This window comes from Ctenopharyngodon idella, chromosome 7 (assembly GCF_019924925.1).
Source record: "Ctenopharyngodon idella isolate HZGC_01 chromosome 7, HZGC01, whole genome shotgun sequence".
NCBI classification, from domain to species: domain Eukaryota; kingdom Metazoa; phylum Chordata; class Actinopteri; order Cypriniformes; family Xenocyprididae; genus Ctenopharyngodon; species Ctenopharyngodon idella.
Window position 1 is genome coordinate 14,757,859 of NC_067226.1, and position 13,486 is coordinate 14,771,344.

General features: G+C 38.2%; 1 protein-coding gene across 2 annotated transcripts in view; it reads left to right on the top strand.

The window, feature by feature from the left end:
* The window catches only part of adamts18 (ADAM metallopeptidase with thrombospondin type 1 motif, 18), a 57,447-nt gene that overhangs the window by 12,515 nt on the left and 31,446 nt on the right, over positions 1–13,486 (top strand). Inside the window, exons 4-10 of one of the 2 annotated variants that reach the window (XM_051901377.1) lie at positions 7,627–7,906; positions 8,253–8,452; positions 8,566–8,649; positions 9,620–9,779; positions 10,385–10,490; positions 11,196–11,333; positions 12,491–12,644. In XM_051901377.1, coding sequence (XP_051757337.1) covers positions 7,627–7,906; positions 8,253–8,452; positions 8,566–8,649; positions 9,620–9,779; positions 10,385–10,490; positions 11,196–11,333; positions 12,491–12,644 — 1,122 coding nt within the window. Of the gene's footprint in view, positions 1–7,626; positions 7,911–8,252; positions 8,453–8,565; positions 8,650–9,619; positions 9,780–10,384; positions 10,491–11,195; positions 11,334–12,490; positions 12,645–13,486 lie in introns of those variants that run through there. The other variant, XM_051901378.1, reaches the window with a different exon arrangement.

Below are 13,486 nucleotides of genomic sequence, written 5' to 3' on the forward strand. Positions count from 1 at the left end.
TCAGCCAGCTCTTTTCTTTCTGCATCCCGTCAGAAATAATGGCCAAAAAACAGATGGCCCCAGATGGAATCCATTTACCCCCATTATCGAAGCAAAGCACCTCCATCTGCTAACTGCTGGACTAAGTTGTTAGATATTTGACAGTAAAGTTTGTTATGTCTCTAAAACAAATGGAATACATGTGTGATAATTGTGTGAGGTGGACTTGCAGAGGTCCTTCAGGATGTTGGTTAAACACATGCTTGCGGGGTGCCGTGTACGGGGAGGGCTTCACTGCTGGAAGCTCATCTCAAATAATGTGCTAACATGGTTTATTCAGAAAATGCCAGAATCGAAATCTGCCAGCTTTTCTGAAAATGCCAGCTTTTGGAGCCATCCATCCCCACTCAACTCTGAGGGCAAGTGGGAATTAGTGAAAAGAAATTGTTAATTTTTTTTCTGTCAATGTGGTTTCAAATGCAAACCCACATCACAGAGTCGGGAGTTGTCCAGTTATTTTTGAAAGCAGTGTTTCATAATTTGTGCAGAACGTAGATCAATGGCATTGGCTTTTTGGTTGTGAGTAAAGTTTTAATGCAAAACTACACTGTAATTCCAATACACTAATAATAGGGTGATTCCGCACTATTATCATCAAAAAAGAATCTTAACCCTGTTATTTAAAGAAAGTAAATTACATGCTGCCCTTCTTTGGTAGATTTGTATGTGGCAGACGTTAACTTGCGTCTTGTGTATAGTCTGTATTTGCATTTGATGTTCTTAATGCTTGAATGCAGATTTCAGTTTTACAGTGGCGCACTCTATGACTCCTACATGAATCAAATGAAACCCACACACACAGACAGTGTGAATGATAATAGATGTCCTGAGGCAGTGGAATACACTTTTACATCCAATATGGTTATACTCCACAGTGTGCATTACATTTTTTTTCACTAGTAGTCGTATATGTTTGATTGTGTCTTTGCAGATTCTACATTTTAATGATTGTTATAATAGCAGGGCTTAGCACTGTCCTGCAATAACATTTTGCATTTAAGAAAAATCTTAAATGATTTTAGCTAAAGTGCCACAATATATTGTTTTTCCCCCCTTGCATGTCATATGTGGGGCTACATAGTAAAGTAAATAAAGAATAAAGAAAACGTAAAGGGTTAGTTTGCCCAAAAATGAAAATTCTGTCATCATTTGTTAACCCTCATGTTGTTTCAATGAAGATATTTTGGTAACACTTTACAATAAGGTTCATTTGTTAACATTAGTTAATGTATTCCCTAACATGAACTAACCATGAGCAATACATTTGTTACTGTATTTGTTAATCTTTGTTAACAAAAATACAGCAGTTCATTTTTTGTTCATGTTACTCCACACTGCATTAACTAATGTTAATAAATACAACTCTTGATTTTAATAATGTATTAGTAAATGTTGAAATTAACATTAACAAAGATTAATAAATGCTGTAGAAGTGCAGTTCATTATTAGTTCATGTTAACAAATGTAGTTAACTAATGTTAAAGGTGCAGTTGTTGATCTGGAAAATGCTAACGTTAGCCTGCTAGCATTGAAAGCATACGATCCCACCCTCCCTGCAAATCGCTGTCCAAAGCCACGCCTTCTCCAAAACACAAGACGCACACACAGCTGCTCTTGGCTAAGCGTCTACCTCATGTCTCAAAGTACATAATATTACAATAAAAATGAACATAAACAACTTAGAGAGCTGGTACCTGACTGCTGCTGATTCATTTCGATGTTGATACTGTTGACGTGGACACGCATAATTCCGAGTCTGACTGAACAGCTCCGGTTAGAACGTAATGGGTTGCCATCTCTTAATTATCTCGTGAACGCAGCATAAGCTCATTGTTTTCATTCGGTAGGAACTTTAAAAGGTGGCTGCTGTTTGTTTGCGGTGCTCCATGCCTGAGGTCTGTCTGTAATCTATATAAATTGCATTGCATGAAACGCGCTGATGATGTATAATGTCTGCGCAAACAGGGTGCGCAAGGGAATTTAAAAACATACACTGATAGGCAGGTAGGGCATCATATTTAACATAATTATTATTTCTAGCAAATATAAAAATACACATTTTTTATGTTCAAAATGAAATGCATTGCAAAGTTTCTGCAATGAACTGATACTGATCACTGCTTGAGTTCTCTCTATTTCCTGAGATCATGTTTGTAGATGTTGGTAAAAACTAACATCTCACATCAGTCATCTCAGATTTGTTGCCTTCAGCTAGTGGAAGAAAGCCATTAGCCATGAGAGGAGAGGTCAGCATGGCTGGAGAGAGACGAGTGCCCTTGTTGCCCTGTGTTTAACGGTGGGAGCAGATGCCCCATATCATTGCGGCAGCCTGCCACGGTCTACCACTGTTTTCACAGCATGGGCTTTTGCGGGTACCGCCTCAGCCCTGGGAGTGCCCTGTGTTTACTTTGCCACCTGTGAGACGGGAGGGGTTGGGGCATGCGGGATCAAACACACAGGGGCATGAAGAACACAAGAGGGTTAAATCAGTGACTGAATGCACAGCTATTCTGCAAGGATTTGCCTGTTCGTGGAGGGTGGGATTAGGTAGAATTCCAAAGCCATACGGAATGTGTGAGTTTCAGCAGTTTGGGAGACAGAGGTTAAAGATCTTGTCTTAAAGAGGGAAGATGACCTCAGCTCGGTGATGAGAGCAGCTCAAGTCATTCAGGAAGATGCACAGTCCCGTGACATATGGTTACTTTACGACACCGCAGGTCTCTAAATATTATGTTTGAATTTGTGTCATGTAGGCAGTATTTATGAAAACATTCAGTATTTATTTCATCCCCAAACCAAACTGACAGGACAGAGTGGCTCATCTTTAGCACAGTTTGTTTATTATATCTTCATGGTTATGTAGGTAAAATATTCCTCACACTGCTCACAATAACCTAGAAACAGAGAATCAGCTGCTTTCTCAGAAGTTTGTCTCTTTGGTAATAATGGCTCTGCCAGACTGTATATGGTCCTGGCACTGATGACTAGAGTAACGTGACCTATTTTACAACTGCAACACTTCCCACTTAGCAAAGCCAGGCCTGTCAGGAGGTGCTGAGTGTAGTCATTGTTACTGAATTTTCGATAACTTAGTGGTCACATTTTATATGACCATATACAGAGTATGCAAATATTGAACAGGAAAGAGACAAAAATCAATAAATCAATAGAGATACACCTATTTTATCATCTACTCCACTCTAGCCTGTCTGCAAGGGCAGTAAAACAGTCATTGATAAAAAAATACATTTCACACATCAATAAACACATGTATTGTGTGCTGTATGTACTGTGTATAAACCTAAAGAACACAACTTCATACTTTCAAAAAAAGAATCCTGTAACCTAAATAACCTAATTTAAATCTAATCTAATCATATTTGGACAAACAGCATGACTGCAAGACTGTGATATTTTTATACAATACAAACAACAGAAAACGTTAATATTGAGTAACTCACATTTTATGTGATATTCCTTCAATACAAATTTAATAAACTATTTCAATAATAGTACAATATTAGTACAATAATAATATATTTCTGTCACAATTTCTTCAAGTTAAACCAAACAAAACAAGTGAAGACCTTTGAGTTTCTTTGTGTATCTGGTAATAGTTTTATCAAATGAAATGAGTGAAAAGCTAAAGCTAATGAAGTGAACTCACAAAACAGCTCTGAAGATGAAGTTCATGTGTTCATGTCCTCATATAGAGAGGCGGCAGTCACTAAAAACACCATGCGTGCTTCAGTAGGCTATGTGTAGTAGATGCAACTGCGCCTCTCATTCACACAGAGACATGCAGAATATGCAGACTTCATATTTAAATAGCAGTCTTTTGGTTTAATATTCACAGACACTAGTTCATATCACGATTTGTGTTGATTTATTCATCCAAATTTTGTTGTGACATTCTATTTTTATTCCCTCTGCATTTTCCACTTTGCGGAAATCACAGGGTCCTACTGAATACAATGAAAATATTCATCTTGCAAAACTAAAGAAAGGATGAGACCTGAATGTGTTGTACATGTTTGCTTAATGAAGCTGACATATATTGTTTTTCCTACTGGCAGGTTCACCCTGGAATATTACTATATTTTGCTGGAAACAGCATTGTAGAAATACTGACCCAAACCAAATAAATCTGTAGACACATGTATATGACTTATAATTAAGCAATTAAGCTTTGACATGTTTTATTAGTAATGGCTAAATATGTGCATGTGTTGGCTTGCTGTGGATGTGTCCCAGGGCACCAATGCGTGTCACTATCATAGCAGACGATAAGCTTTGTGCTCGCCTTTGACCCCACACCTCATTAATCAACTGCTTGTGAATATCTGACCTCCTCCACCTACCTCTCAAACATGCCATCTAATTCAGCTCTAAAAGATAAATAAACTCCCACGAGCAACACAAACATACACACACAGACGAGAGGAGACTGGGTTATGTGATTTCAATCTTTCAATTAATATTAATGTGATTATTCAATGCTATCTCACAACCAATTCATACGTATTTTACGAGGTGGCTAATTCGTCACTCATACAATTTCATACGATTTGTCTAAACCCCAGTGACGGGTAGGTTAGGGGTAGGTCATTCGAACGAATTCATACGAATTTGGCAGCTCGTAAAATACGTACAATTTAGCAAAAAATGTACAATTTAGCAAATCTCACAGCAGTCTCACAGGTGGCTAATTCGTATGACCTCACTTGTGTTTGTACTCATATGAATTACCCATCTCGTAAAATACGTACGAATTGCTGTGAGATCGGGTTGGATTATGTTAGAAATGACCAACCAGCTTTGCAGAATTAAAGTTGTCATGAAACTGAAGTTGTGATAGTCTTTTCTTCCCTATTGTGACATATCTGAGGGCAGGACTTTGTCCATCGGGAATTGATTGGAGCGTCAGAGTGTTATTGTTTGCTGTTGCTGTGATCTCATGTGAGTGACAGGTTTTCCCGCCTTCGTGCCAGTAAACATGTCATCAAGAGAGCTGTGTTTGAAATAGCCCCCTATACGCTCATTCACTATTCCCTACATTAGTCCACTAATATAGTACACTTGAAGGAGTGAATGAAAACAAGTGAGTGAATTCGGACACTGAGTTTTGCATAATTTGTGCTTGCAATTTAATAATCATTTGAAACTTGAAACTGGCAGCTCCAGTAGTAATGAAAAGACTGAAAAGAGCATGTATAAACCTTAATTAAACAATTCCTTGACAAAGAATCGTAACATCAATTAAAAAGAAATTTATACCTGTATGATATTACGCTGTAGCCACATTGGACCAGCGGTTTGGAAAACGGATGGATGGATGATTCAGCTGTGAGCGCCATCTTCTGGCAAGACATGGGAATTCATTAGGCAGGACCCTCACAGTGCTTTATGGGTATTCTCTAGCTGTTGAGCGTACATCAGTTGTATATTTGTTATTGCAGTGCATTATTTGATTGAATGAATGCACACGATAACATCAATCATGGTTTCGGGCACCACTACAAATGGCTTTCCCCTCAAATAGTGCCCTATTTTCGGTGATTTCGGACACAGCCGAGATGTTGTTGCAGGAGGGAGGGGAAGTTACTTTGATTAAAGATTACATGGGCACATTTATAATAAATACTGCAATGTACCAAAAAACAAGAACTGTCCATTTTGATTTCTTGGTGACTTTAATAATAGCCACACAGCATGGTAATGTACAGTATAGGCTTCCTCACTTTTACTTCTCAGGTTTCCTTTTCCTTCGAAAAAGGGAGTTAATTTGAGATTTTTAAGGGCTGAGTGCTGTTGAGAGAGGATGTAGATATGATAGTCCATCATACCTGTCATGCCTGGCTTGTGGCAATGCTAATCGTCACTGTAAAACAAGCTGCTGAAAAGTTATGCTGCATATGAACTTTCTTCTGCTCTCTTTACTGAAACATTTGATAAATGGGCAGCTCTTTAAGATGCCTTCAGAAGCCCCGGGCTGCTGTACATCCCGCCATGTCATCGTTTGTTTATTGTGTACTGACAGCTGTAACTATGGTGATGCCCGTTTTTTGTGACTCTGCAACAGCTGTTTTTTAACCACCGTTTCAGCTAGGGGGACCATGAATCCCCCACAACCAGGAATGTAAAAGTCAATGGTCTCCTGGAGGGCTTTTCTTCCATGACATCAAACTCACCTAAATACCTCCATGTCTTTGATTTGATATATTTTCAGTCCCACATCTGTGCGCTCTGATTTTAACTCAGTCTGGAGGGTTTTCTCGAGGCTAATGTGTCCTTTTAGGGATATTCCTTGTTAACTAGAAGTTGACCTCCGTTGACAGCATCTGTTGCATGCTGTTGATTACCACTGAGCACAAGCACAAATACGCCCTCAGTTTGTCAAACAAAACAATAAACATGATGACAGTCGTGTCAACGTGTTTGCAATGGAAATCTTTTGGGCAATTACTGTGTAATGTGCAGAAGATGCTGTCGATAGAGCGCAACTTGGATATTCCCTTAGTCTGCTATATTGGAAATTAGAGATGCACAATATACCGGTACTCTATCAGTTATCAACCTATATTAGAGAACAATTGGTAACACTTTAGTATAGGGAACATGTATTCACTATTAACTACGACTTTTCCCTCAATAAACTCCTAATTTACTGCTTATTAATAGTTATTAGTTAGTTGTTAAGTTTAGGTATTGGGTAGGATTAAGAATGTAGAATAAGGTCATGCAGAATAAGGCATTAATATTTCCTTATTAATTACTAATAAGCAGCTAATATTCTAGTAATATGCATGCTAATAAGCAACTAGTTAAAATACCCTAAAATAAAGTGTTACCGAACAATTTTGTATATATTGGATATATATCAGCCAATACTGGATATTTAATTGTTTATGCTCATTGCACCTATTTTTACATTTAGATTACCTTTGCCATCATCTAACCCTCACTTAAAGTTTATCTTTAAAACACTAATAAAGAAACTGTTAAATGTAATATTTAGCAAATCTCAAAATTTATTTTTCTTACTGTACACAATAATGTTGTGATGCCAAGATTTATAAAGCATTTAAACATTTAATGTATTTTGAATTTATTTAGATAAAATCATATAGACTTTTAATAACAGTCATATAAAGAGAAAAGAAAATTTGAAAGAAATTAATACTTTTATTCAGCAATGATGCATCAAATTGATCAAATTGACAGTAAAGACATCTATAATGTTACAAAAGATTTCTATTTCAAATTAATGCTCTTTTGAACTTTCTATTCATCAAAAAATCTTGAAACAAATGTAGAAATATTAAGCTGCACAACTGTTTTCAACATTGAAAAAAATGTTTCTTTAACACTAAATCAGCTTATGATTTCTCATGTTACACTTTACTGTATTTTTGATCAAATAAAATTTGCAGCCTTGGTGAACATTAGATACTAGGAAACATTAACAAATCTTGCTGACCCCAGACCAGCACAGTAGTGTATATACCTCTGACATGGAGTCTAACCTCATTGTTTGTTATTATATGGTTAGCTACTCATAGCTTCCTCTTTCTCTGTACTCTGCAGTCAGGTCTGATCCGGTTCTCCGGTGAGGAACTTCTCATCACTCCGCTACCGCAGCATTTGGCTTTACGACACAACTACAGCGCCCCCTCTGGACATCACCCACATGTCATCTACAAGCGATCAGCTGAGCGCAGAGTGCACGCTGATAAGACTGACTGGACTAGCGGCTTTAAACCAAACAACCCCTACGAGGACCACCGCCATCATCAACGTCACAGTCACCATGACTACCAGCACGGAAAGCTCCAGAGACAACACTTCTGCGGACGCCGCAAGCAATGTATGTAAGGGAATTTCCTTTGAGCTATATGTAGATGGAAAGCACATCACACATGATTTACTTGTAGAATTTGTTAGTATGTGTATAACAGCAAAGCCCTCTAAGATATTTAGATTGATTCCAAAAGTTATTATCATCTTTTGTATGGAAATGAATGAAAGCTCGGAAACAGCATGTGAAGTTAATGACTGTGTATTTCCTGGTCTGTCATCACCTCTCTGGCACTTTTATCAGGGAGCAAGCTTGGAAAAAGGAAAAGTGGTTATCTGAGGCAATTTCCAGTTTTTCTAACTTTTTTTCATGAGTTTCCGTACTTTTATCACTCTCAACCTCATCCTAACTACAGATACTCCCAAGCCTCCTACAGAGGATCATTTTTTCATGCCTGATGAGTTCGAGCTGCAAAGCCGGGTGAAACGCTCAGAGATTACATCGAGCAAAGAGGGTGGTCTGAACGTGGAAACTCTGGTGGTGGCAGACAGGAAGATGCTGGAGAAACATGGAAGAGACAACGTCACTACTTATGTCCTTACTGTCATGAACATGGTGAGCAGAGTTATCAGCAGCATTGTTATTGAGAAGACACTTTGATCCGGCATGTTCAGTGCAACATTTACTTCTTCCTATAGTTATATGCAAAGTGTTGTTGTGCTAAACAGGTCTCCAGTCTTTTCAAAGATGGAACGATTGGAAATGATATCAACATTGTTGTCGTCAGCCTCCTGCTACTTGAGAAAGATCCGGTAAGATACATACATACATACATACATACATACATGGTTAAATACATACATGTACAGTTTCCATCCATCCATCCGATCGGTTATGATACTAGAAGATAACTTTTATGATATGGACATCAATTAAAACAATGTGAGTCAGTTGTTGATTCAGTAACCACTCTGATGATTCCAACCAGTAACTTGTCTTTTTCAACTATTAACTAAAAATAACTGGCTTATAAGAGTGTTTTTTGAAAAAGTGTTTAGTCGTACTGTTTGTTTTTGATTGATTTAAAAGTAATTTGTTTGGGAATCAGAATAACTGGTCGCTGTATGTTTTTATTCACTGCAAAGAATCATCTCATAAGAGTCATTAATTCAGGAATCATGCTATACTGATCATGCTGTATGATTTTGATTCACAAAAAGAATTGGCTCACAAGATTAGTTTGTTCATGAATAGGAATAAACTGACTCTCACTGTATGTTTTTGATTCATTAAAAAAACTGTTTTTGAGTGAAGTCCGTGAGGACAACTCAACAGAAAGACATTTCTTGACATTATTATTTGCTTTTAAGTTATCTGTACTTAAACATTTAAGTTAATTAAATGAAAAGACCACATTAGGTCAACTCAATTAAATTGAGTTGTCAATTTCCCCATTACTCAATTGAACTGAGGGAATCACTTTCCTTAAATCATTTGAGTAGTCTCAACTTATTAGGGTTTACAGTGAATAATTGATGCAAAATATGATTTAATTTGCTTTTGCGCTAAATAGTGCAGGAAACACCTGTCACTATAGCTAATTTATTCTCATTAAAGGTAAATTTGATGTGTAATTTGATTTTTTTTTTTTTTTTTTTTAAGAATCCCAGTCTTTTTTCCATTTCTTTCATACATGACAGATGCCTGATCATTCATTACTCTCTTATCTCTCTCTCACCACCCCTCTGAACACTTCATCTCTCTCGGTTTCACTGCTGTCAGCTGGGCCTGTCTATCAACCACCACGCAGACCAATCCCTCAACAGCTTCTGCCAGTGGCAATCAGGCCTGATAGGTAAAAATGGCAAGCGGCACGACCATGCTATACTGTTGACGGGGCTGGACATCTGCTCCTGGAAGAATGAACCTTGTGACACCTTGGGTAAGACACTTGACATTCACCATCCAGCAGCAGAAATGGGTCATGTGTTGTGATGTCAGTGGCTAATCGAGTTGCAGGAGGCTGAATTACACAATGCCAAGGTTAGAAAGAGCTTGTGGTTGGTGATGTGTGTCCAAGTCTGCCCTCAGGCAGAGAACTTCACCTGAATGAATCCAAGAAAGCTCAAATCCACTTTGCAGTCAGTTGGCAGTTTTTTTTTTTTTTCTCGGTTTTTACTATAGAGGCGTCAGCCAAATGTAATGAATTCAGCTCTGAAGCTCCAAACCACAAGTATGCACTCCTTTGAATGTATGGCAAAGGGGAGCGCACTGCTTTTAAATTGCCTCTGTATGATATGAAACTCAAGCCAAAGCTTTTTCTGAGACCATGCAGTCAGAAAAATAGTCTGAAAGTAATAGGATCCTTGTTTAAATTCTATAGGTTTGAAAACGTGGTGTGTTTAGTGATACTTAAATCATGCATTACTGTTTTTTAATCCAGACATCTTGGATTGTAATGTTTTTGTAAGCAATCAATTTGATTCACGTTCCCAACATACATCAATCTTCTTCCACCCATGTTTTGCTGTTTCTTTCTGTCTGCAGGTTTTGCTCCAATAAGTGGGATGTGTAGCAAATATCGTAGCTGCACGATTAATGAAGACACAGGGCTGGGTCTCGCTTTCACTATCGCCCACGAGTCAGGACATAAGTACGTTCACTCATTCTTTCAGGTCCCATACAATTTCAATTTGGGAAACCATATGCTGTGCAACAGGCAAACATTTTGTTTGTGTTTGCCGGTTGCCATTGTGATAAGGGGAAGTTTATGTTGTTCGTCTGAGACTTTGTTTTTATGACAGCCGTATTTTGAGTCCTTTAGTCCTTTGGCATATTCTCAACATAAACTGGAACAAAATCTATCCTGGAGAACCACCAGGCTGATAACATGTTGTGGGATTTGTTATTCTCAGTGATTCAAACATTTTGGTCAAATTAAATGGACACGTGCACCTCCAATGTGTATGGTGTTTGGGGCAAAATCTTCACCGGCCAACAGTCATTAACCACACATTTATTGAGGAGTGGTCATTTATTAAAAAAATACTGTTCTTTCGTGACTATAGTGCATATGTTTATTTTGATGCATTAATTGGTCTGATTCTCACAGGGCTGATGAAATTTAGTATGTGAATGTGTGAGTGTGAATCACACATTTCAGTCAGTCAGTAGAATACAGAGATTATTGAAGAGGTTTGTGGGATGAAAGAGTTTTCAGTTATAGAGGTAATGTCCCACCTGACTCAGGGAGTGGTTTCTGTCCTGAGGTTGTACATTAATAGTCTCACTGGGTAAAACTCACGATCTCCATCTCTCCCTCTTTTGCTCCCTCCTTTTTTTTTTTTTTTTGCCCCAGTTTTGGAATGATCCATGACGGAGAGGGGAATCCCTGCCGGAAGACTGAAGGAAACATAATGTCTCCCACATTGGCTGGGAATAATGGTGTTTTCTCATGGTCTGCCTGTAGTCGGCAATACCTGAACCGATTTTTAGGGTAAACTTTCACTTCACATATTATTATATTCACCATCAGACAAAAAGTAGTATATTAGTATATTTTAGAAACATATATATAATTTTGGCTTATAGATAGATGGATATGCAATATATGTAAATATATTGAAAAAATGCATGTTAATATACAGGGGTGTGCATAACTTTTTGGTCTGGTTCTCAAGGGAGCACCTGGAGATGTTGCTTGGTACTCACACTTTGCTCTCCTCACTATCTTCTTTTCTTTTGAACATGGTAGATGATGATAATGATGTTTTTTTTTTTTTAATTTTTTTTATTAACATTAATGACACAGACAACAGCAAGAATATTAGGCTGCTGCTGTCACTTTAAGATGGAATACACATGCACTGACTGAATATACTGACACACATCCGCTTTCTTTCTCAACTGTTCGCTAATGATATAACCAAGAGAATACTTGCCGAGACAGGTATTTTGACAGCTTTCATTTTTTGCGTATGTGTCCGTTCAAGCGAAAGAGGAATCAATTTGGTGTTCTGTTTGAAACTGCCCCCCTCTTTCTCACTCTCAGTCTGCGTGCGCGAGCTTCGGGAGTGGCTCACGAGTCCCGATTTTCGCCTCTTCTTCCGCTTTTAAAATCGTTTGAATGTGTTAATTGGCGAGACAAAACACGTCCAAATGATAAACTTTCACTCTATGACGGTTAAACTTAGCCGTTAATCCGCAAATCACATGCGTGCCAAACCGTTGGGCTTTATCACAGATTAACTGCGATCTGTTGCACCCCTAATAATTAAAGAACACACTTATCATCATGATTGCTATCTTACCAGAGATGGAGAAAAATCCTACTCCAGTAAGTAAACGTGTCCCTGAGAACCGGTCCCCAGAAATGTTGGTAGCCTACTCAAAAGCACTTCCCTCCATGTTTTCTGGTGCACAGCGTTTATTTTTACACCTGCGCACCAGTTATGTGCACCCCTGTTAATATATTACATTATTTATTTAATAATATATTTCGATAAATTATTTATTTATTATAAAATTATTTAATATTTTACTTAATATATATACATAATACAAAATTTTACCCGTTTGAGATACATATAATAGGGTAATTTTTTAATGCCTGTTTCCATGTTCATATGTCTTTGCATGCATTTGTGTTCACAGTACAGCTCAGGCTTCGTGTCTAGTGGATGAGCCCAAGCAAATAAGCCAGTACAAGTACCCTGAGCAGCTTCCAGGTCAGCTGTACGATGCCGATATACAGTGCAAATGGCAGTTTGGCTCAAAGGCCAAACTGTGCAGCCTGGATTTTGTAAAGGTAACCCATAGTTCTTCAAAATATGCTTTTAAATTTGTTTGAACACATGTTGGAATCATCAAATGATGATGATGTTAAACAATTCAGCTTCAATCAATCCTTTTGACAAAACACAATGCCACAACAGAATTCACAGAGACTGAGTTCATTTGGGGTCTCAGATATTTAAATGTGCTCTAACCTGTAATGTTTGTGTATAGAGACGTCATGGTCAACACAAACACACATCTGAGCTTTGGAAAGAAAATGAACTACTGAGAGGAAACCCATTGCCTCAAAATCTACTCTAAGTCTTCATTCACAGTCCATGTACAAAGGTTCAACAAAGATGGACAGGGCCCCCTTTGGCATCTGCTGTAGACTTTAGCGTCTAACGCACACATTGATATGCAAATAGTTATGCTTGGGAAATGAACATTGCGAGAGTCTATCTGTGGGATTAGCTCTCGTGCTATGGACTTCCTCTTTGAGAGATCTCTGTTGCTTTTGTGCTCTTCTGAGACCTTGTACGTGCGCTGAAAAGAGTCTTGAACGTCGACCTCGATGGAAGGCAGCTGTACATCTTAATTAAGAATGACTGCGGAGATAAAACCCACTGTTTTTGTTTTCTGTCCCACCAAGCCATCCAGTCCTTGTCACAAAGTCGTTAAGATGTAATTAGCCGTGGGAGCTAGTAATGTTAGCTACCCGGTGATCCAGAGTCCAGTGTTGCTAGCTATTGTAAACCACGACTCTCCTTCACTGTCTGCCAGATGCAATCGGGCCGTCAGCCAGCAGTGGCCGGTCTCCCAACCCCTCATCACCCATTATTATCGTTGTATTGTGGGAAGAAACAAAATGCA